General features: G+C 41.7%; 1 protein-coding gene across 4 annotated transcripts in view; it reads right to left on the bottom strand.

Moving 5' to 3' along the window:
- ptprda (protein tyrosine phosphatase receptor type Da) overlaps nucleotides 1-25,352 on the bottom strand; it is a 132,328-nt gene that overhangs the window by 73,287 nt on the left and 33,689 nt on the right. For all 4 annotated transcript variants that reach the window (XM_078275547.1, XM_078275549.1, XM_078275548.1 and 1 more), the window contains exon 2: nucleotides 22,552-22,737. In XM_078275547.1, coding sequence (XP_078131673.1) covers nucleotides 22,552-22,654 — 103 coding nt within the window. In that variant the 5' untranslated portion in view covers nucleotides 22,655-22,737. The remainder of the gene's footprint in view (nucleotides 1-22,551; nucleotides 22,738-25,352) is intronic.

Genomic DNA, 25,352 nt, shown 5'->3' with positions numbered 1-25,352 from the left:
GTCATTCACCTGATAAGGTCCTTATAACGCTCATATCGGCGATGTGAGCATTCTGTTGTTCCTAATTGGCCCCTCAATTCAGCACAACAAGTCAAGTGTAAAGGCAATGAGGATAAAAATGCTACAAATGTAGGGGCGTGGAGGTGAGAGAATAGCAGAATGGAACAGTGTTTGCTTTGTGTGGACACGGACATGGCCGTTCCCATCTACTGTAGTGGTTTTACAACACTGTACAATAGCATTTGTTCAGGCTCTGATCTCCATAACAGTGAAAAGAGCTGCAGTCCTGTTCATGCAGTCCTGTTCATGATGTTTGATTTTGTCAAGTAAAATTATTCCCCAATATAATTCAGGCTTTGTCAGCCATTATAACAGTTCCCTATTTACTTCCAGTGAGTTCTCTTGCGCCTTTTTTTCCCATCCAGGACAATCAGTTCCTGCTCCTGAGCTGACGTTTCTATTACAACAAAATCCGAACACATGAAAGTGATTAGTAATCAAAGCAACCCGTCTCTCCCTGATGAGATTTGGATTTTGAGATTACATCCCAGCTTTATCATTATGATCAGGGCTTATTTCAATAGCAATAATGTCATAGTGCTAAGTCGGACCCCCCGCCCGTAGTATTTTCCTCTGAAGCTCGAGTGCCAGCTTCAGTGGGAGGTATAGCTCCATCTGTCCCCTGCAGAGCAACTGTTTGCCTTTTATCAATCAGTTCAGCAGGCCATTAGTGGACCAACAGCTGCAGTAATGCCAACCATCTGAATCACCTCATCTGTGTGTGATTGTGCTTGTTCGCGTGCCTGTGTGCAGACTGATTTTCCCCACCCAGATTGTACTGCCCAGCAGCAGCGGCAGTGGTGCTGCGAGCGGGGGACAAATTAACCTGCAGAATTTGTGGAGAGGTGACATAAGATGTGTGGTCAGCAATCAAAAGGGCGAACAGATAAACAGGCAAGCAGCTGGGCTTCCACTGGGCAAATGAGTCTGGGAAATCACCTGATTGCCTCATGACATGCACACACATCAACAAACCCACACACTTCTCAGAGACTCCCTCTCATTCACTGGCTGACAGCTCTGACAGTTGGGCAGCAGAGTTGACACTGTGTAATTTGTACGCCGCAAAAAGCACCATTATATCTGCATTTGCACCTTATCTCATTGACTTTGCTGGGGTGTGGTGCACATTGGCATCCAGCCAAGAGGGTGTTGATGGGTAATTGATATGCTATTGGGGCTGTTTTTTGCTCCGGGGCCATCCATTATGGCTCGCTGCGTCTCTCTACGCTGGCTGTGATAGACTGCTAGGACATGTACAGGAGATCAGCACTGGAAGTGAGGGGAAGAGAGTTGGGGGGGAAGAGTCATTGCACAATGGGGAGTGATTGAGGCGTGACATGGAGGTAATGGTGTTTTCACAGACATGGCCGCTGATAGCACCATCATACCCCCATTTTAGGTCTGCCGCTGACAAACATCCATTTTGGTAGACTCCTCGTATGGCTTCAAGGTAGACAGAGGCTGATTGAAAGCTCTGTTTTCGCTGAACAATACCATGACAAGCACCTTGACAGCAACCAAAAAGATATGGTCGATGAACAAACATTGTGCAGACTCATGCACCACAGACAAAGCTTTAACCACAGAACCCTGATGATGCACTGCTTGTGTTGGACAATTACAACACAGACGCTTCTCTAATAAGAACATGGAAAGATTTATCTATAATAATGTTAAATAGAAACATGGAAAATTATCGGGCATAGTGTGTGGACATTGCTTTGCCTTTAATCGTATGAAATAAATCCTAATTAAAATAAACTGCCATCCAGTTAAAGCTCCTGTTACCTCTGCTGCATGTTGGCATCTCCTTTGATAGGTAAGGATGAATTAAGACCATGGCTAGGCACCTGTTAATCCAGTGCTAAGCTGTTGCCGGCAAACAAATGAGAAATGTAAAGCCTGTCACAAGCTAAAAGGTTAGTGGCAAGGACCTGTTCCTGCTCTCCCTCGGGGTCATTACGTAACCTTGTTCACATTCGCTGCCACTGGAAAGGAAGAAGCTCTTCATAGCATCCCCTTGCTCTATTTTTCATGGATCAACACCATGTTAATAATTTGGTGGCTGACTGAAAGCCTTTACTATTCTTAAGAACACCCATGTCCACAGGGCTGAGGGGGAAGACTTTTTTATGACTGGAAGTATATACGTTTTAATGGAAAGACATGAATTGAAATTGGAAGCCTTCAACAATGTTGGCAGCACACACACGGAACATTACATTTGATTACCGTTGCTGCTACTGTATCCTATCGTTCTGGCCCTTTTAGAAGTATTTTGAAACCACCATTTAAATAAAGTGGTCTGATCAATAAATCAGGGCATTTTAGGTGATTATCAGCACACTGGGGCAGCTTTCCCCCTGAAGTTCAGACTAAATATTTTTCTCTTGAATCACACAGAAATGTCAACGTTCAACAACAATTGTACTGGCCTAAGATCAAGCTCTTGGACATGCAACAGTTTACTAGAATTGTTAACTCGCAGAAGTAGTATACATTTAGCATAAGGGCCATAACCAAATTAGTGTGTGATATAATTTTTAACGCATTACCAGAAAGGTAAAGAAAAAAAACTAGAGATGGCCCGATACCATTTTTTGCTTCCCGATACCGATTCTGATACCTGAACTTGCGTATCGGCCGATACCGAGTACCGATCCGATACCAGTGTGTCATATATTTTATTATGTTTTAACAACTGTATACTACTATCCCTGTAAGGTGTGATATTATTTCTATCTTTGTTGACAGTCTGGCTCAGGTTAAACTCTTTGTGAAACATGAACAAACGCAAACAATGAACGCCACAGAACTTTCTTTTATTATGCAGTTTGACAGTCAGTCATAACAGAAAAAGAACATAAATAAACTACTTTAACGTAGATTTTCTTTAGGGCTTTATTACGTGGTATCGGATCGGTGCATGAACTCCAGTACTTCCCGATACCGATACCAGCGTTTTAGGCAGCATCGGAGCCGATACTGGTATCGGTATCGGAACATCTCTAAAAAAAAACCTGGTAGCTGTGTCTGCGGACCTGATCTGAAAAGGAGAAACCCAATAACTCTCCAAGCACACCACTATTATGTATGTCAAAGACAGAGATGTCCAAAACAATGCAGATGACACCAGATGTATAGCAGGAGTAGGGAAACAGCAGTTGGCTAACAAACTGTGATGCTCTGCCGCACTACACAAAAGGTGCTGTGGTCAGAGCAGAAGAGCAGCACCAATGACATCATTTGTTAAATCTTGGATGTCAAACAAAAGATAGGCTGCAGCATTGCTTGACATACAATTAAAATGCCAAAGAACCTAAAACAAAATCCAGACATGATACTGAGAGTGACACTTTGCAAGACTGTGCATGTGTTACATTCCCTGTTTTGGCATGTGTTGGGGTGAACCAGCAGTGGCAGGTGCCGGGTGAACTTTAAGTACAGTACCTGTTGCAGGGCCACACTATAAATTGAGTTGTGTAACTGAGGCCAATGATATTATATTTTTCTATCGTCGCGATGAACCTAGAGGATAGTCGGCTTCAAAGCATCTTGCAGATCTACATTCATTACAAGTTCTTTTGATATTGGCTTAACTCATAGCCAAACATTGCATTTAAATACTGTTCTCAAATAGATCAGAGTCTGGGTTTCATTCATAACGGCCAAAACATTTCAAGTCATCAGGGCTCCGCCATAGACTAAAGTTTGATCTGCCAAGCCATTAAAGAGCATGAATCAAAGAGTGGAGAGAAGAACATTAATAAACCCACTTTCAGTTGGAACCTCTATTCGGCACAGACACCAGTCCAAGACGGCTTGGTTTTCACAATTATACTGACTGACATATTCAATTTCATTTGCATGAAAAGGGCCATTTCCTCTCTGAATCTTTAACTTGCAGGGTGAGGTGGGGTTGTGGAGGGCGATAATTAATCCTAACACATTGGGTGTCTGCAAATACCCTGCTCCATTTTGGACATACTGGTGGAAGAAAGGAGCATTTAAAGATGCCATTAACCTCATTCGACATCTTTAAGCCTCAGAATATCAGTTCTGTGATATTGATGAATTGTCACAATGGCACCATGTGGCGCAAATTGGACTGAAAGGGGTGGCTAATGTTGGAAGAGTGTAAAAGTGACACTTATGTGCCGAGGATATTTGACTTTGTTTTAATCCTTTAAGTATTCTGAAAGTCCATTGCAGCAATATCATTATCATAGTATTTAAATTAAAAAAAAGGTGCAGAGGAATGGGTTTGCTGGTGATTGTGAATGCAGTTGTGTGGGTTATAAAGCAACACCCTCTCTATGGATTAATTATCTGTCTATACAGTGCTCAGAAACATCTGACCCCATGCCAAAAAGAAAACCGAGATAAAGAATGTGGAAAAAAAAAGAGAGAAGATAAACCACACATACTAATCAATGGAACAAACACAAGCATAAACCATTTTCATGGGGCACTAAACAGCTCTCTATCTGCAGCATTATGATAAAAATGTGTCTTTTGTAATGCTGAGGAAACAAACTCCACATTGTATGTGCTCACAAGGCAGAAAGAAAGAAAAGGAATTGGAGCTTAATTAGAACTGCTGGCTGATTTGAATTGCATGCTTATCGGTAATCTTGCCTTAAATGGAAACTGAAATTCCTATTGCAATTAGTGATTACTTGAAAAGGGATGTGGCCCCCGAATGATTGTTAATTACTGGATCAGGAATAGTACATTAATTCACTGCAGAGGTTTTAATGCAGTGCAATCATGGGGACCCGCTCTTCCATCAATATTGTGCTGCTTGTCACACATAATGAAGTTCATAATACAAGCCTTCTCCTACACTGATCCCCCCCTTCCCAACTGCTTAAATGTGCTCTCTAAGCAAAATTCATAACAGTCATTATGTAAAACTAATTCAATAGAACTTACAAGAATGCAGCTTAATGGCACATTAATGTTGAGACTGCATGTGGAGACTAGGGCTGCAGGTCTATTTAGTGATAGGGTCAGGGTCTCTTATTTTGCTCATAAGCCTCCAAGAGTCTCCCGTGAATAAACAAATGTGCATCACTTACAACACGGCTTAAAAGGCAGGAAAATTACAGCATGCAAAATCTTACACAGCTCATTGGCGTATTCCCCTTGCCAAAAATTCAGCCCAATGACTAAGGTTGCAAAAATCTAATTCCAGTGGGACGTTCTTTACCCAAGTAAGTGTGTGTTACTCTTGCTCAGTGGCACTGCAATGCAAGGTCGCAGCTTCCAGCTAGAGCTCTGCAGGAGTTAGGGCACTTTTGCACAGACAGCAGCAACAGCTTCAAAAAGAATGGCTAATGCTCTTGTCCCACATTCAATGCACTGACAGATTCTCTGACAAGACAGGGGGGAAAGGCAGAAAAGGGCTCCAGAGGTGCCCAACCTATCATACACGTACAGCAACACACAGACACACTCTCAAGAGTGTTAGAATATTCTCGCTGGATGGAGCAAACATTGCAAATGGGCGAACAACATTAATAAATTGGGTTGCGTGGAACAATAGAACATTCTGGAAGGTTCCATTAAATAAATATGAAGGGTTATTTATGGAAAAGTGCTGAGTCTGTGTTTCATGGGATAAGATGGAAACTGAAAGGCTCTCGTATTCAATTATTATTGTAGATTCATAAAGGCAAAAACCTTTCAGTTCTGCAATGACGGCTACATCAATGATGCAGTCTCTTGTTTGCAGAGGAACACTTGTACCCTCTCTCTCTCTCTCTCTCTCTCTCTTCCTGTGTCTGTCTCTCTAACACACAAACACACACACACACACACACAAGCTACCGCGATCTCCCACGGGACACATTAGCGAGGTAGAGGGATCCAGTTTGTCACTTAATAAAATGGCCCACTCAAACAGATGGCTTTGTTCAAACGGCCCCCAACGCTTTAAAAGCTGGAACTGAATCGCTGCTGTGGCAAATCAGACACATGAAAGCCCACCTCCCTTTGCGGTGGAAACCAAACAGAAGGAAACATATAAATATTGAATTGCGCCACTGTTGGGGCTAGACCAACCGCCAGAGAAAAAAGAGAGAAGAGCAGGGGGAGGGCGGTGGAAAACACTAGGCCCTCCTGTAGGAAATTCTGAACATCTGGCTAGACGTTGTCGAACGAAGATGCAAAAAAATACAAAGGCTTCAATTTCAATAAGACGTCTCCCATCATTCATTACTTTTTCATTTATATATATGAAAACACAAATCTGGGGCCAATTTGTGTGTGACCATTTGAGCAAAAAACCTTTGAGCAAGAAGTATGAAATTTGGATTTGTTTGTCTTGTTTGTCTGGGAAAAAGGGAGAAACATAGATAAGTAATTCTAATTGTGCAGGCTTACTCGGTTTGGTAGTCAGCGCAGTCTATTTGCAAAAAGTTAATTATCTGATAGGATAGGCAGTGGCAGCCACTAACACAGAGCCATTCGTTCATTCTGTTATCCACTAGGCAATGGAACGATTCATTAAATGGCAGTGCTGCAGCAAAATGGCCAATAGTTATCATGCTAGGGCTGCACAGACTTTAAAAGATGTTAGAAATGGCAAAAGCGATAAACATTCTTTGGCCATGTCAGCTTATTGCCAATGTAATCACATGTGTAGATAATAAGAGAGCTGGATTTTGTATGATTTTGATGCTTCTATTACACATATGATGTCAATGTTATATGAGATTGATAAGAAAATATCACCATGAGAGCATGTGCAGATGGCAATCTACAAAGCTGCTGGCTTTTTTCACTACATGGAGCAGGAATCAAAAGATATGTATAGGAAAAGTGGAATGGAAAATCAAATAAGATATTTGACTGGCTATATTCAAGAGAGAATTACACTATGATTGGGCCTGTCCTATTTCTTTATAGCATAAACTTCACATAATTGTCTTTGCCCCCGACCACGGAGCGGAAAAGCTTGCCTCATATGTGTCTTCGTAGTAGCGGAGATGGATTATGTAGCAAATCATTCCAGGGATTCGACATTGTATATTTAAACAGACTCTAATTTTATGGATAAGTAGTGCCAAGCCATTTCCGATGGATGCCAGTTGTCAGGCCATAAGAAGTGACACATTCTCTGCACTGTTTTCTCAAGCGCTTACAGGCAAACTAGCTCATGCTCCAGCAATCCTGCTAGATGACTATTGGCTTCCTTTCAGCAGCTCAGATATCCTTCGAATGTTCCAAAGTTCAGCTAACGAGGTTGCACCTAAACCAAGCCTTTTGGGAAAAAGAAATGGGCCTTTTCATTCTTATTTTCCCATTTCTACTGTACGTCCTACCATCACGTTCTACTAGTCTTCACATTCTAAGGTTTAGTGAATATTTCACTAATCTGTTTGGATAAATATAATGGACAGTGTAGAAAATATTAAACTACAATTAAAATGCAGTTCCTAAGAAACCTGAAAAGAGCAATCTCTCGGCATACTGTTCTCTGCAGTGAGCCGCAGTCATGGCTATTCTCATACCAAAAACGTATTACTGGGACAAAGAATATGCAGGGGAGGTACCACAAACAGTCACTCAAGGACCAAAGTGACCTTTCACAGGCCACTAGTTTTATGCAGCAGTGAGGGAAGAGTATTGCACATAAAAGAGAGGAAGACAAATGGTGGCCATTGATACATTTTTTAGGTAAAAATCACCTTTTCTCCACTCAACAATGAGTGTGATCAGTCAGAATACAGTATCATTGCAAATGCAAAAACATTTTGAAGACTGCCAGACACTGCTATTGGGTGGAATTGATTACCCGAGAGTAGTACTGCACGGTTGTTATACTTTACCTTGAGCGGCAAGCTTTACATGCTAGCTTTAAACAGTATTAGTATGTATTTAAGGACTGAAGCAGTAGCTTCATTTCTTGCATGGCATATACAGTACAGTATATGCTCATAATGCTGTCACTGTCTGGCTCACTGGTTATGTTGATTGTGTCAAAGCTTAATAAAAGCATGAATTACTAAGAATTATAATATATACTATATTGTAGTCAAAATATTGCCTCTAAGCTGCTGCATTTGATATATGTCAAAATACCATATCATTTTCCAAATTAATACAGTTTGAATGGTTACTCTTAATGTTACTATTTTTATTACATTTTTAATTAGTTTGTTCTACTTTAAATGAGTGCATATGATACTGCAGGATAAGGCATTAGCAGTGTATTAGCGGCTTGTTTTTGTCAGTTACACATTATTAATATGTCTCCGACTAAACCACATGCAGTAAATCTAAGTTGAGGTCTTTGAATTTTTAATTGCGAACCCCTGAAGAAAACGGTTCAGCTTGTGTGTGTGTGTGGCTATGTCTTTGAAGAGCTACAGATGGGGAAACAAATGAGGGTGGGTGGTATCAGGGTCAGACTGGCCGATGGGGGTTTTCACTTGGAAGCAAACAGTGCAATGTCACCCCAGGAAAACAACAACCCCAGGGGATATAATTAAAATAATCCACTGAAATGAAGTACTTGAGCTCACTTTTGAAAGGCTCCTTCTTGATGTGTGTGTGGATTTAAGGATGATTCATTGGGAGATGCATAGAAGTGTAAAGAGGATGACTCTGTGTGCATGTTTCTGTCTGTTTACAGTGTGTGGGTGTTACTAGACACAGTTGTAAGGTGCATTTATATTCATTATATTCCTCAACCTGTTAGAAAAGGAAATGTACCATAGTATCAGCTTTCAAAACTTTTACGTTTTTGAAAATAGTTTACATTTTTTATTGGCAGGAACTTTTTTGTATGTTGATAAGGCAAAATACAATTGTTTCAACCTTTGAAATATTTGCATCACATTAGAGGTGATTAAAATGAACATGATCGGGGCAGTGAAATACACCACCTGGAAATCTCTCAAAGCTAGTAAAGAGAACCAAATATGACGATATTTGAGAAGCAACTGACAAAAAGATAAGCCAAACAAAAGGGAGCTAAATACTCAAAGTTGTGGATGGTTTCATGAGAATCTTGGTTGTGATTAAGTCCATGTACTGTATACTATATTTTTCCAACTGTGTTTGGATAAGAGAAATAATGGAATATTGTGTCATAGAGTCAGAGAGGCCGGGTGAAAAAAAAGGTTAGATTTCTAAAGACAAGGAGCCTCAGGGTAAAAGGCTGTTGGGACCGGAAATGTGGCCTTTGGACTGATGGAGTTTGTTGCGCTTCTCTTCTCAGTCCTTTTCACCCTTTGCCAAACTGAGCCTCAGTTGACAGAGCGAGAGGGTACAAAAAGACGACGGCCTCGAGTGCAAATGTTTGCCAGCAGAAAGTAATGGGCTCTAATCTACTGAAAGAGTGAATGTGTGTGGTTTTTTATGTGCCTTAACTGTATGTACATAGAAATACTGTACAGGCTATACAGTATGTTTAATTGCGGACCTAGATAATGTACTTGTATATTTGTGAAGGGAGTCATTCTGATTATAAATTGGCTAGATTGGAGACATATATTTCCCAGTAAAAGTAGAAAGACTTATCTATCCACAATGCCCTTTTCACAATTATCTGGATTATTCTAAAAAGCACTACTATGAGTAATGGCTAGGGCTATTGGCTTTTAATGTGGAGTAGTGAAACCACAAGGAAGAGAGAGTAAAAAGCCAATGACATTGTCACAAAATGCCACAGGGTACTATGGTCCTCAGTAAGAAATGACTTCATCCGTTTTCTCACATAGATTAAAGGTTAAATAGTAAGCTGGCACATTGACTCGGCATGATTGTTAACTTCATAAATATTCTAGAAAATCTTGCACATTTAGGCACATAAAGGAAACACAAAGTGACTGACTTTTCAACTTGAAGAGGCTCAAACTGATAGAGAGGCAGTTTGTCACAGCGTGTGACATTGTGGCATGTAAATTAGTTTCCACGAACACTTGTATATCTAAAAGGTATGGACATCGCTTCAACATACATCTGAATTGAATCAGCTATTGGCACTAGCGCAGTGTTGTCCACTCATTCATCCATGTATGAGACACTTTCTCTTTCTGTCCTTCTCTCAAGCTCTTTTTTTTCTGTCGATTATGTACAATATTATCAGTATTTATATTATTGTAATGCAATGTATATGAATCCTATGTGATAGTGGTCCATTCTACCATTTAGAAACCAATTGGGAATTAATGTAGTACAGGAAAATATGCATTATATACTTAAGTGGAAACAGAAAAGTCCACACAGATTATTGTTTTCCTCTCAAACATACATTTGTGTAATGGACCAGTAAATAGCAGAATAATTATATTTATAGCAGGGTTCTCCTTGGTGTGCTTTTGGAGCCGATATTTTCACTCTGCGGCATGTAAGGTGAGTCGGCTGCCATTAATCATTCCACAGGTGCAGGAGCATTGTCAGAACCCTTTGCCTTTTCAACCTGGGAGGAAAGTGGAATGGTAAGGGGGGGGCTGAACATGTCCCTAAAAAACAATTTCTCTTCCCCTTCTTCTTCTCCGCTCAATTTGTCAGGAGGGGGAACCAAGTCCAGATTAATTAGATTCCATTTTGTGGTCATCTTCGTTTTTTTTCCTACTTTCATGACGCTTTTCTTTTTCTTTGTCTTGCCCACAGTCCTTACAGCCATTCTGGCACCATTTATCACGTTGCCATCTTGACAGTGCCTTTCCCCTTGCTTGCTGGGAAGCCATTAGAGCATCTCTGCATCGTGGCGACCAGATTGCATTCCGGTCCGCACTCACGACATTCATCATCTTTTGTCCTAACTTTTTATCTGCCCCTGCCCTGTGTGAAGCCCTATCTGCAATGCCCACTATAATGAAACACTGGGAGGTGAGGCTCAAGTAAATAACCTAATTAAACCTAGCAAACAGGGACAAAGGAGAAAAAAGCGCAAAAGGCCTTTGTGAGAATGCCAGAGGAGGAACACACACAGATGGCAGTGAGGAAGTCGAAGCAGTGATGTGGCATCATGCCCATGCCACCTTCTCATCTCAGTATTTATAGTACTCCTAGTGGTAACGTTGCTTGTCCTCTTTACGTGATTTGGACCAACATAGAATGACAGTTTATCCTTATCCTGACAAAGCACTAATTACACATCAAGAAATGATGAATGTAAGAAAAGAAATGGTCCTGTAAGACAAGGAAATATATCTGTGATAAGGCCCAAAGCATTGAATAATGGGTCCTATACGAGAAAATCTATCCTTCCTTCTCACCTACTTTCACTCCTTTCTAATTCTTAGGCAAATGCGGGCCAACTCTGATTGGTCTCATTAGAGGACAAAATGAATAATGCCACGCGTCACAATTATCGGTGCCCTGCTGCAAATAGTATCGAGTCAATACAGCAAAATGTCAGGCGGGCATTAGTGGGCAATTATTAATCCATATCAAGCTGGGATGGACAATTTAATTATCACCTAATCAATATTTCCAGATCTTATACAGATGTAGAGCAGTGACCGGCTGGATAGATCTGCCCTGTGTAAGGGCAGCTGGGAACAGTAGGGCTTCTCTGCATGCATGGCCAAGGGCTTACTGCTTCTTTTACTGATGGACACAGACTCTACTGTACCTGAATATGTTAGGGAAGGAATAAAAACAACTAGATATGTCAAAGCTGAAAAAACGTTCCTCTCTCCTGCAGTTGTTGTAACTGTGCCTTGGGTGATCTACCAGTTTTAGTGCCACTGTGACTTTGATTTTTTTCTTATCAACTTACTCAAACCCAAATGTGTTCTAGTTCTGTTACTCTGTTACCCAAAGCAACCTTGACCAAAAATATGACTCTTTGTTCATTATAGTCTGGTGCTACTCAAACATTGTCATTTACTAGCAAAGCTCAAAAGCCACTACATGATGCAAAAGTGATGTACTGATGAAATGGGCCTATGCATCATACAAAAATAGGTTTTTCTATTGCTTTTATTAACATGTTGCTGTAATATTCTATCATTGCCGATAATATTGCTTACTTTTCTATTGGTAGTCTCTCTGTTCTCAATGCAGCCGGAATAATTACTCTCAATGTACCTGAAACAAACTATCTCAAATAATGTCAGTCAAGCCTTTGTGCAAGTGATGAAACAAAATGAATGCTGTGTAACAGGCCCTTGTGCATTTCAAAGACACCACACAATGAGGCTTGTCAAAACGAAAGTGGCTGTCTTCCACAAGATAGCAGTCATCTTGAGATAAGAACACCCTCTCATGGTTCTGTTTTGCTTTTTTGTTTGCTATTGTTATGCCTCCCATCTCCATCCCTGAATCACTTTAGTTACTATGCAACCAATTGATTGCTACTAAGTTGTCTTGACCTGGGTTATTTTCACCGCTTACTGCCTTACTGTCTGTCGCGATGGATTATGATTTTAACACAAGATTGCATTTTCAGCTCACTTTTTCTTTCCCAGCAGGCACTATTAACCTGCATTATTCTTTCATTTTCCCCCTATATTGCTTCAGTTTCCATTTGCTATACTACCAAAAGCCAGAGTGCTTCCCTTTTTGCACAACAATAAAAAACTCACTTAATTCATGTAGCACTTGCAATGTTGACTATCAGCTTAGATAGAAGTTGGTTGAGGTTGAACTTAATGACCAAAATGGTGACATTCAATCCAAAATACTATATCTTTAAACTGTTTACCTTTTGACTTGCATTACCAAATTTCAGATCCTTTAAAGAACAGTTCAGATAATTTCATAAGATATCAGGAACCTTATCATATCTGTAGGAAATGAAGTTCCAGGCTCCAGGATTACTTTTTGGAAATTATCTTTGAGCTTTGCAAAAGAAAAAGAGTTGTGACTAAGCAGTGAAGAAACATAAAATAAATCCCTGTAACTCATTTTAGTTTAGCCTTTTCCGTCATTCCTATCACCTCATCTGGTTTGAATGCCTTTGAAAGTCAATCCATCCATTCTTTCAGTTAATCTCTATCTAAGCTCTTTCTCTCCCGTGTTTCGCTTTCTTTTCCATCTACCTACTCCTAATCTCTGTGTGCCATCATGGTATTTTGGGATTCCATGTCTGTGGCAGTTTACACTCTGATTGTGAATCTGACCCCTTCCCTATACTTTATTTGCATTTTATTCATTATTTTATTTTTAAGGTGTCACCAAGTACTGTGGCAGTCTTCCTTGGAAACAAAGTTGTTTGTATATTGTACATACAGCACATTACTGAAGCAGACATCACTGTATATGGTTATTTTCATCATAGGTAAAAGGGGATTTTCCAGACCATCTGATCAGTGGTGCTCTTTGGCAGTAATGGAGAATGAAAGCATATTATTACAGATATGCTATATTGTCCATCTCTTGGTTCCATTAGGTGTGTGTGTGTGTGTGTGTGTGTGTGTGTGTGTGTGTGTGTGTGTGGAGAACACAATACTATTTTTGTACATGTATACTGCACAGACTATGAATATGAGTTACTGTGCATTGCTGCTAGCATATACATACAGTATCAGATACTGTATGTGTGGGAGTGTGAACATTAAAATGGATGTACTTCCATATGCATGCGTGGTTGTGCACACTACCGCATTGTTATTCCTTATGTGCATTCCAGGGCAAATTTCAGATTTCAGACAAACCTGTATTTGATGCAGAAAAAAGGCAATTTGCGTACAACATGCATCTCATCAAGTTTAACCAGGCCTTTCAGTAGCACTTTGCTACCTGCTTACTGACTAATGTCCCCTGGGCGTTCCCATTCTCCTCCCACTCGAGTTGGCATAAATTGGCCAAAGACACAAATAAGGCTGTCCCTGTGGGACTTAATGGCAAAACTACAGCGTATCCTTTCTGTGGACATCTCTCCTTGAATAATCACAACAGGGGGAATGCACAGCCAATTAAATTGTGCCATGCAATGAGAGGCAGCAGCTCATGTGGTGGGAAATGTCTTACCCAGGCAGTGACAGGAAGGAGACAAGCAAGTGAAAGGGAATCTCTTCGAGACTCTCTGATCATGTGTCATTTTTCCCTCTCTCCGAGGGGCATGAGGAGGAGAGTGGAAAAATTGCATTTGGAAGGTGTACTTAAAGAAATCCATGTAGGCATAAATCCTGACATCATCGAGTCTGCTCAACACGTTCTCCCCTCTTCCCCCATTCGTGCTCCCTTGTACTAACTATCAGACTGAGGGAGAGATAAAAGTGGAGAGATGAGTGGATTAACGGATGACTGCATAGGGATTGAGTAAGATCAAACTCGAGAGGACCAAAAGTTTGTGATGAATATGTCAGACTGTGTGTTTGCTCTAAAGATTTGGAGAGAGGGAGGAAAACCCGATGAGGTCCTTTCGAGGCAAATGACCACTCCGGATTCCATTGTTCCTCTCTGTGGTACTTGAATTATCTACATCTTAACTTGAAATATCCTTCATCATGACTCAAGTGATGGAGGGGATTGTGGTAATTAATTAGTTGATGAGAGAATGATGAATGACACGAAAGCCTGCACCAAGGGAGTATTAAAGCTAAGGGGAAACAGACTGCTCATGGATGTTATGATGGATGCTGTATAAATGCCTCATAAATGTCCAGGGAGCCTTCGTTAATCGTGTGTGAATGTATGTGTGTGAGAATGCATATTCCATGTTCCGCAGCGTGATGGGATGGGCACTTAGAGCGCTGTGTCATTAGAAACAAGAGCTTGGCTCAGTTTCAACTGGAAAAGCCTATGGGTCTGGCTGTGGCGTGAGAGCATTTTCGCCTCTCAATGGAGGCTTTCACTCTCATTTGCCATAACTAATAAACCACACTAAAGCTGTGTGTCACAATAAATCTCAGCTCCTCGAATGGCATGACTCACTCGGTGGCGCAGAGAAGCCAAAGAGGGAGCGCGCGTAAGTCGGTGACTGTGTGAAGAAGTGCGCATGAGAGTGAGTTAATGAGTGAGCAAGTGAACAAACAAGTGGAATGGCGGAGTGACAGAAAATAGTGATAGATGTCGTGTGAGAGAGAGCATTAGGTGACAACGACGACTCTCCAAAGAAGGACTTTGAGCGCTCCCTCCATCACTCCACTGAATGTAAATCAACTGTGACAAGAGGAGCTTAGGGCATAAAGATTCCCAATCGGCGTCAAGCATTGGAGAGTGCTGTAGGTAAGAAGGTGGGGATGTAAGCTTGCTGGCTGGGACTGAAATATTCCCCCGAAGCACTTCATGGAGATGAATGGTTTAGACCATTAACCCCACTGCAGAATCTCAACATACCCCACAGGCACACAAATGTGCTGCGCCGAGATCAGTGCAATGTGTCGCACCCTTAGGACCCCTGGAGTGAAACCAAAGCTCCAGCCTAGGGCCAGGTGTTACCCACACTAGCTCACATGTGCGACCACACACACACACACACACACACACACACACACACACACACAATTGTGTTATTTGATTATTTAGTATTATTTAGATTATTTATTGTGTTATTTGATTTAATTATTCTGGTGCAGATAATTAAAAAACGCTTTTTTAACTGAACTGTTATGTACTATGAAAGTGCACAACAACACATTATCTCCCTCCAAACACACAAATGCCAATTGTAAGATCTTTCTCACTTAAACAAAGTGATACATTCAGCCATATCCAGATGGCTCTTTAACAACATATTCAGAAATAAATAATTAATAGGACAAATAATTCCTGACGTCATGCAAGCTCTGTCAACCACTTGACTCCTTACAATTTTAACTGTTACCTATTTTGCTTGGTATTAAAATAAAGGCACTTGGATTCATATCTTAGTCAATGCTACGTACTTAGGATATATGTTTTAAAACCACACAGTGTTAATAATCAGAGTCGATTAATAAGCCGTGAAGGTATAGCAGGTGAGGTCATGCTTTAGCCAAACCTGCATTAAATGACCATTTATTCTGGGGTACCTGTATGCAGAAAGTGCTTAATGAGTCAATCTAGAGTCGGTAGATAAATTACCATTAATGCACTAATGCAAATAAGGCCATCAGACAGTCTCCACAATTTACAGAATGTTATGATCTTGAATATTATGGACGTGATCCATTAACACAGTGCCGTTTGGACTTGTATTTTTGTATTTAAAAGAGTTGAATGTAAATGTTGTCGTTAGCACTCTCACTACGAGCATAAACACATCTTACATCATCATCTTTGAGCCTCAAGTGTATATTTTAGTATGACTTTCCTGTCTTAGATTTCTCCATGTGAAGATGATATGTACCCCAGCTCTTCATTGTTCAGACTGCACACTGCGGTGAAACATCATCTGTGCAAGCAACGCTGATGTATTTCAGACATGACTGGTCCAGTAATCCCATTACTGTAGCTACAGCATCAATCTATTAATTGCACTGTCACTGGGGCAATGTCACGAAACACCTGCATTGTTATACAGTTCACTGGCATAGCGTATGAAGGGTGATCAGATTTAGTACATATGCCAGCAAGGCCAGAATCATGCCAAGTGTAAGCCCAGCAGATGCAAAACAGCTGGCATTGTGCTCAGCTCACCGGCTGATCCCAGCTTCAAAGGCATGCTACAAGGTAGCCTTTGTGTGAGAGTGTGTGTGAGAGAGAAATAAACTGTGTATATATGGAGACCTAGTCTGGTGCACTGCGTTAACGTGGTCCTCTATTGTTTTTGTGGCACCTTAAAAGACAGATAAAGAGGTGGCAGGTGATTTAAATCCACACCATTTCACAGTATGATAGACAAAGTCATTTCATGTCAAGGTATTTAAATAAATGGATTTGGAGCAAGGGATTCTGAGAGTTTGTTGATTGCCACTCCAATGGCTTCACAATTTGGATTAGCATGCTTTTGTTCTGTCAATATTACCACTCTGTGACACGAATGGTACAGCATGGTTAAATTGCCCCACCATTTTCAAGTCAATGTGTCTTGGAGACATAAGTGCACTTCGATATAGCGTTAGTTGCTGGGGTCTCGCCTTTAATTACCTGCATCTGGGCCTGTACACCATATTGTATGTGATCATCTGCTTTTCTTGAGAGTGGGCTGGTCAGGAGTGTGATGAAAATTGCTTGGCTTTTGTGTGATTCTGTGCTCCAAATGTGAGGAAAAATGACTGCAATCCATGATGAGGCTAATGGCCTTAAATAATACACTTGGGCGTAGTTGCCAGATAAATCGGCATGCATGGAATTAATAATGGGCTGATACAACCTTTAAACATAATTGCAAAGCACATTGTTGACAAGGAGTCATTTTCAGCCCAAAGAAAATTATAATGACTTCTTACTCATTTAGTTTAACCTGCGAGCAAGAAGCATCTTGCAAGGCACTGATAACATTGTTTTATCTCAGATCCCCAGTCTTGTCACAAGGTCTCCATCCAAACAACTAAATGGTAATTAAGTGCTGGCAAGCTCAGCGAAGGTGTTTTCACCACTTTTTTTCCAAGTGTTGACATGATGCACACGTTCTCCTCTTGTGGATGTTGATGCAGTTTTTAAAGGCATACTGTACTAAGTCACATTTTGAAATGAACGAGTGGAGCCAACAATGAGATTTCCACTTGAGCAGTGTCCGGCAGAATGATGAACGAGTTAGTAGACTGGGTGGAATTACAGTGATTTAAAGTTGATTCAAAACCGCTACGACTTCAGTTCTCCCCTAGCTTTAATGTCATTTTATGTGGATACACTAACACGTAAGGTGTGTGCGTGTGTTTATTTGTGTTACTAATGGGGGGTACTCTTAAGAGTACATGCTGTGCATTTATAGTGTGTATGCTCTTGAATTAGTGTGTGTGTGTGTGTGTGGTTTGTATGTTAGTGCTGTGGGTATGACTGTAAGAGGGAATGGAATAGACTCATTTTAAATCAAATTAACATGCAGCCAAATGAAGCAGAGGGATTTAATTTGAGCTGTTGTAAAAATGCTAATTTCAGTACAGCCCGGAAGCTCATATGCAAATACACTATTTTACAATAATTCATATTAGGCTAGGCATGCATAAAGCACACACAACCTGATGTCATCTGGGAAATAAGAGTATCATTAGCTTTCGGACTTGCTACAAGGTGATCCTGTTTAGGAGGGGTATGTGTGCACGTGTTTGTGTGCACATGCATGTAATTGGGACTACTTCATTTATGTGTGTGTGTGTGTGTGTGTGTGTGTGTGTGTGTGTGTGTGTGTGTGTGTGTGTGTGTGTGCGCGCGCGCGTGCTTAGTTAGATACATCCTAACATGCATCTTCCTCAAATACAGATATAAAAACACCACTACTAATCAGAATTATGATCATCTGCATTCCACCCACAAAATACTAGAAACAACTTTAACACAGGCAGATGCTGTTGGATTGTTACTGCGGTACTGCTAAACAAATTACTCCTCGTAGAGCAGTACACGCTCTCAGATCATAAATGTGGAACTTGCGCCTACATGTCTTTAGAGTGAACATATGGGAAACGTATTCCTCACATAAAAACAGCGCAAGAGTCAAATTCAAGTGTCAAAGGAAAGAAAAAACTTCTCTCCTCTGGTTATTTGACAAGCATTTTAAATCTTCATGTTGCATTAAATTGTGAGTAATTCTGACCCCATCTTTGCTTGTCTCACACTGCAATGGCTCAAAAGAAGTGTTGCGTCACTAGACAATTTGCTGTTTTGCTTCCCATGTGGTTCACCTTTGGTTACTTGCTCAAAAGGATTTGCACATACATTTGATGCATGTGGATGTTGGAGCGAGTGCATGAGTGTGTGCATGCCTCTGTATACATGGCTGGTTGTAAATACGCATCAGTGAGAGAGATGAGGTTTGGGTGGTAACATCTTAATGTTTAGAGAGGCTGGAGGGGCCAGTCGATACTCATTTGTCGTGTTAAAAGGAGCATACTGGCTCGCTGGGACTCACCATGCCATCCAGCAGCAAAGAAGTTGAATCAATTAAAACACTATTAAGCCCAGGGTTTGACATGGCCCAACACAGCATGGGGTAGAAAGTGCGTGGGTGTTTGTAAGCTGGTTTTCCCAACAGATGTCTCTTAGCATATTTCAAAAAGCATACTACTGTATTTTTTTATATGAATTTGTTCATTAAGGGGGAAAAATCATATATCAGTCAGCACTTTTCACTTCTGCGGTTCAGCTGGTGCTGGTGATGTAGCTCAATCAGTATAGGTCGATGTGTTGCACACTGTAGCTCCTCACAAAATGATGCCTCGGGGAACCTTTGTAGTTACTGAACTGAGACACACTCTCCTAAACTCCTAAAACCAGCTTTTTTTTTTATTTCCTCATTTCACTGTCCGACTCATAAAATAATCTATCGAGTTAATGAACGGCCAAGTTATTTAGTGCGGATGCCCACACCAAAGTTTTAGCCTGCTTCATCCCTGCCCAGGTGGAGATGTTAAATGCTTCCAGCTCTCCTCTCATCCTCCAATGCTTCTTTATTGCATTACTGTTGAGCAAACGACACAGAGGAATTGTTTGTTGCCTCCCTGCTCTTCCCCTCTCGCGCTCTGTCCCCTTGGCTCACCAGGGACAATTATGTCCTTCTTTCAAGCTATTGCCAGGCCCAATTTGCCACACAAATTAATTGGTCCGCGTTTGAAAAGCGAGGGAGACAGGGTGAAGGAGAATGCGAGAGAGAGCAACAGAGAGGGAAGGCCAAAGACAAAACAATGACAGAGTGAAAACAAACCAACAGACCAAATGAAGACGCAGAGCTACACAACCCTCCTAGATCATTTTTAAATCGATCATGTTCTTCCAAGATACATACAGGTCTCGCTTGGAAACATTTGCAGGAAGAGCAAATTTGGTAGCACTCCCATTAACATGTTTAAACAGCAATGCGTGTTTGTTCGGGGGCCTGATTGGCATTTTACATTGAGAGGGGGCTGCAGTGTCTACTGTGTAGGGTGGCGAGTAGGACTGGCTCCGAGGATCGTGCCATCTGTTGAGCAGGCCGACTCAGCCATTTTCTGCTCTCGCGTGGCTCATATCCTCCACCATGTCCACAGCCGGAGGCTAGCTCATACCGAAATGAACCCAGAGCACCAACAGAGGGCAGTTTTCCCTTTAGAAATGCAACTCGTTTTTGGTGCTGGGGGTTAGTCTGCAGCAGACTAAACTGTATGGAGGTCTTTCTGGTCCTCAGTGCACAGCACAGATGGGGGAAAGAGTCCCAGAGTGTCTGGGCTGGGTATGCATACGCAACGGCACAGTAGAGGAAATAAAGGAGCTGCTCAGTTGCTGGAAGGGGCTATTGCACTGCTTCCAAACAGCAACGGAAGAAGGTGCGAAGAGGACAAAGACTCAGGCGGAAACACATTAGAAAGGAAAAGCCCACATAAGAAATGAGGAGACAATTGGCAGGAGAGCGATTAGAAAGAAAAACAATAGAAGGGAGTTGGGAAGGGGAGGAACAAAACATTTGCATGTGGTAGATCAGGCAGTGCAGGAACAGAATGGAGCTAATATAAATCCCAGGGCTAATATGTACTGCCGAAAGTGGATCTGGCTATAAGCAGACATTTGCTCTCGTACCTCGGTCGCAGACAGGGCAAGCACCTCATCCCCGTGACCTCCCTGACTCCCACACACCCCCTCAGTCATAAACAGACAGCCACTGTGGCTACCTCTTGATAAGTTTGTTTTGGCTTTGAAATGATGACCCAGCACAGCTGTCTAAGTAGCATATGAGGTAGCAGCTGCTCTCAGCCAGACAGCTAAAGGAAGGAAATTATAAAGGGGGAGGAAGGGGGGGGGGGCACAGAGGCGTCAAGATTTGGGGGCTGCTGACTGCACTTGTGCAGGTCTCTGTTACATGTGTGCTCAAATGTGACTGTGGAATGTCTGGACACGTGAGAGTGGAAGGTTTGTCAAGACAGTTGTCTGAGGCAAGGTTTTGGCAGTCTTTTCTCATCAAATTCTGTTATGTAAATTCACACTAGACTGTGGAAGATGGGAGTTTCTGAAAAGATAACTACCAAAGAGCCCCCTCAATGGTAACATTTATCGACTGTTAATGCCGTTTTGGGAAGGTCCCGTAATTAAATTGTGTCAATAAATCCTGGAGCTGCACATAAAGCTGGGGATAAACGGAGGATACATTTCTTCGCTTGCCTCTTCCCCGCTGTGAGACATATGTGGCGGGAGGCAGAGAAGAAAAATAAAACGCATTTGAACAGATTGCAGGGAACATTTCTCAAGCACAAAGTTGCGAATCTATCCCATCAATTTCACTCTGCGTGGCTTTGTTGTATATGACCTTGGGTGAATGATCCCTTCAGTCAGAGATATGCAGCTGAACTGAGAGGATTTCAGTCGGTGCAAAGGGAGCAATAAAACTTTTATTCATCCCTCTGTAAATCCAGAAGCTAATGATTCATGGATCTTAGTGTAAAAAAAAAGAGAGGGTGGGAGAGCGGGGTGCTTTGGTGCAGGACCAGAACTCAATGAGGTTTGAAAACTGTTGTCACACATCAATGGCCAGGTGTCTTGATGTCAAGTAACTCAATTTCAATGACTTCTCATGATGAGATTCTTGGCTGAAGCCTGAGCATTTCTGGTTCACATGATCGTTTTTGCAGCAGGAAAAAGGAGCTGGAAAATAGGGACTTGAACACATTTTGATAGTTTGGTGAGATGAAGAGATGGACCATTGTATAATATAGGTTTGCGGGTCTGCCGGTGTGTGAGAGTGATACAGGATTGCTTCAGACATGTTCAGTACTCTGATTGGAATAATATATGTGTATGATATGGGTCTCTCTCTCTCTCTCTCTCTCTCTCTCTCTCTCTCTCTCTCTCTCTCTCTCCCCCCCAAAAAATAAATAAATTTATTTTAAATAAATAAACTTTTCTTTTTAAAATAACCTTGTTTCATTCATAAAATTACACCTTATCCTCCCCCCTCATTGGATTTTTCAATAAGGAAGTTTAAAAAAGATTCACATCACACTCGTGTTGCAGATGTTGCATATTGGACCATAATTGGTTTCCAAACTAGTTGAGATGTCACCAAATCTTCTCCTATGTACACATCATGAACTCCGACTCTGCACATACATTTTTCTGCACAGTATTTGAGTGGAGAGGGACTTTACATTTTGTATTTTTTTTTATACCATAACTGATACAGATTATTTAATCATTTAAATTGTGGCCTTAATTTACTAAAACCTAACCAAATTGAATTTTGTATTTGAATTTTTTAACGTTTAAATAAGGACACTAACATCTCATATTGGTAGTGGTAATATCTCCCCAGTGTATCAGCAGTCTCATCATAGAACAGACTACCATGTGTGTTCCATGAAGAAGTTTCATTTATTTCATTAAGTATTGATTTAAGTTGTGTTACATGAAGTATTGATGTGTCTGATGATCAATAAAAAAAATAAAAAAAAACAATCCCACCAATCCCACCCGGCCCCCAACCCTGCAGGACACAACACTTGAGGCCCACGTGAAAGCCAACGGTCCACTTACTTTGAGCGTCGGCGAGGTGGAGGAACAGACCCAGGACAAGCAGCAGCGGCAGCAGCAGCGTGGGTCTGGCTCTGTGCATGGTGGGACAGCTTGGCACCAGCATGCTTTGGCAGCCTCGGTGGCGCTGGCTCACAGAGCTCTGTGAGTCAGTCTGGTCTGATTTCTCAGATGCAGGGTATTCACAGCCTATGCAAGGCAAGGAGGGATGGGAAGAGGGAGAGGGAGGGAGGAAAAAAAGGAGAGAAGAGAGAGTGAGGGACTGAATGAAACAAAGCTGTTTGGCTCCACTGGTTTTATCTATCCCTGCACATTTCTGACATACCCCCACACAGCCTCGGCTGGAGCTGACAGAGGATAGGAAGAGGCTGATGTGCTCACGGGGTATGTTCTGACAGTTCTCTAAATGGAATAGTCACTTCACACAATGCGTGTGCACGTGTGCATGAGAGAGAGAGAGAGAGAGAGAGAGAGAGAGAGAGAGAGAGAGAGAGAAACCACACCGATGAAAGGGTGGACTAATAAGATTTTGTCTTCACAGCTTTGGTCGCGAGCACCAATTAAATAGGCTGTATAATAAGAGTACATTTTAAGCCCTCCTAAGATCAGTGTTGATATCTGTTTCACATAAAAGTGCCTCTGTTCCATGAAAAACAGGAAATTTTCATAAATGCTGAAAGCTATTTCATATTTCTTAAATTATGGGTTGAAGTAATTTTGACCATCAAGAGACTGCTGCGACTTTCTTGAGTCTTTTTGTTTTAAAGTACAATACGAGATATAAATGCTGTCTTTTACTTACACTACAATAAACCCATTCCATAAACCATTCCATCTGTAGCTCTGATTTATGCTCCTTACACCAGACGTGATCCATAGTTCATCCATAGACGCTTTATAGCACTAAGTGCCTATACAAAGTGATGGATTAGCTTAGCTTTAGCACACACACATTTTCTCTTCAGCTCAAACAACAAATAAAATCCATAAAACAGAGTGGCCAAGTGTTGCCATTCGTGTTTCAACCCTTTATCGAAGGGCCACTACATTGTCTGTGAAAATCAATGTGATACAGTGAGCTAGTATTAGCTGCAGACCGGCTCTATCCCTTGTCATCCATTTGCTTAAGCCACAGCTTGATCCTTAGTGATGGATGCTCTGCGGTAGTCTTCGGCTCGTAACTCGGCTCCCAGCTAATCCAAGCGTGTGAGCTTTAATACATACTGTACTGCTGGCTAGCATGCTAGCTAGTCTGTCTGCATTGCTCTGCAGGATGTTGTTTTTTCAGCTGTGGTGACTTGTAGAAGTGGACCATTACATGATCTGTGTACCATGACATTTCAGACGCTTTATGCACCATGAGATCAAACACACAACATGTCAGATCTGTTGAAGTTTTGGGATTCTGCCGTTTCAGTAGTCTGTTTAGGAGGCAGCAACTGTGCATATAAATGCTTTTGCTAGAAATAATATAATAATTTTATTGGACTGTTTATCTGCATATTTGACTGCCACCCACTAAAATAAGAATAAAACAGACAAACAAGCGCCCCCTAAGCCCAATCAGCAAGCCCGATGATGACAAAGTACCTCATTTCCCTGTTACCAATCATCCTCTTTCTCGCTCCTAGCTCTCCCTCTTTCATTTCTGTGGGCTGTAAATGGCAGAAAAGACGGGAAGATAGCGCACCTGTCACACTCGATTTGTGTTGTGGGGAGATAGACACGACTACCTGTCTCCAAGCGCCGCAGGGCTAGCAACAAGCGCAAGAGCGGGGGACGTGTGGCGAAGGGAATCAATTTGAGGCAATCTCATCCCCCGCTCACACCAGCACCAGCACACACACACATACGCACACACACACACACACACGTGTATACATATGCATACATTTGAGCACACTAGACAGAATTTTCACATGAGTAGCGTTTGTAGCGACTGTGGATTTGATTAGAATCAACTGGACTGAAGAACCTGAGCAGGGCGTGAGGGCATAATGCTGCTGTGTGATCAAACGTAGTGCAGGTACAGCTGTCTGTCTCCTCCGGTTATTGTTTCACGCATCTGCCCCTGCAAATCTAAGCGATAGCCTTTGAGTTAATTAATGTGTGAATTTCCATAATGACGTGACATTAGGCAGCACACAAGAAACAGTACTCAGCAGCCCTGCCTTTCTCTGTTCACACCCGGTGTGCATGCATGCATACACGCACGCGCGCACACACACACACACACACACACACACACACACACACACACACTGATAGAGGCAAACAAAACCATCTGTATGTTGTGTAACCACCAGCAAGACAATCAAGAGGCTGTGCCATGTGAGTAAATACAAGAAGAAGCTAATGTAAGCACAGCTAAACCCCCATCGCCCCGAAAACCTTGATTTATAGCAAAAATGAAAGCAATTGTATTTGGTGTTAAATTGTGGTGTTAATTTTTACAAATAAATTGCACTGCAGATTCCTTTCTAATGTGCTAAGGGGACACACGCCACCTGGCAAACCTGGCAGAGAGGCAGCAGTATGCCAATTGCATTGTTATCTGACAATGGAGTAATCATAAATACTGCAGCTTTTTTGCATGAAAGCCTGTGCTCATGCCATGTGTAATAACATGTATGAGCATGTGCATGAGTACGAATGATCCTTTCCATTCCCATTTGTCCATATAAAAAGACTCCCGTGAAGGCGCCACCACCTTTGCCTACTTTCTCCACAACATGGCCATTTTGGGTCGTGCCCCTGCACCTTTACTTTCATACATTTGGTGGCATTGATGCTTTCCATTGAAC

This window comes from Sander vitreus, chromosome 19 (assembly GCF_031162955.1).
Source record: "Sander vitreus isolate 19-12246 chromosome 19, sanVit1, whole genome shotgun sequence".
In the NCBI taxonomy this organism is placed as follows: domain Eukaryota; kingdom Metazoa; phylum Chordata; class Actinopteri; order Perciformes; family Percidae; genus Sander; species Sander vitreus.
This window is presented reverse-complemented; position numbering and strand designations above follow the sequence as displayed.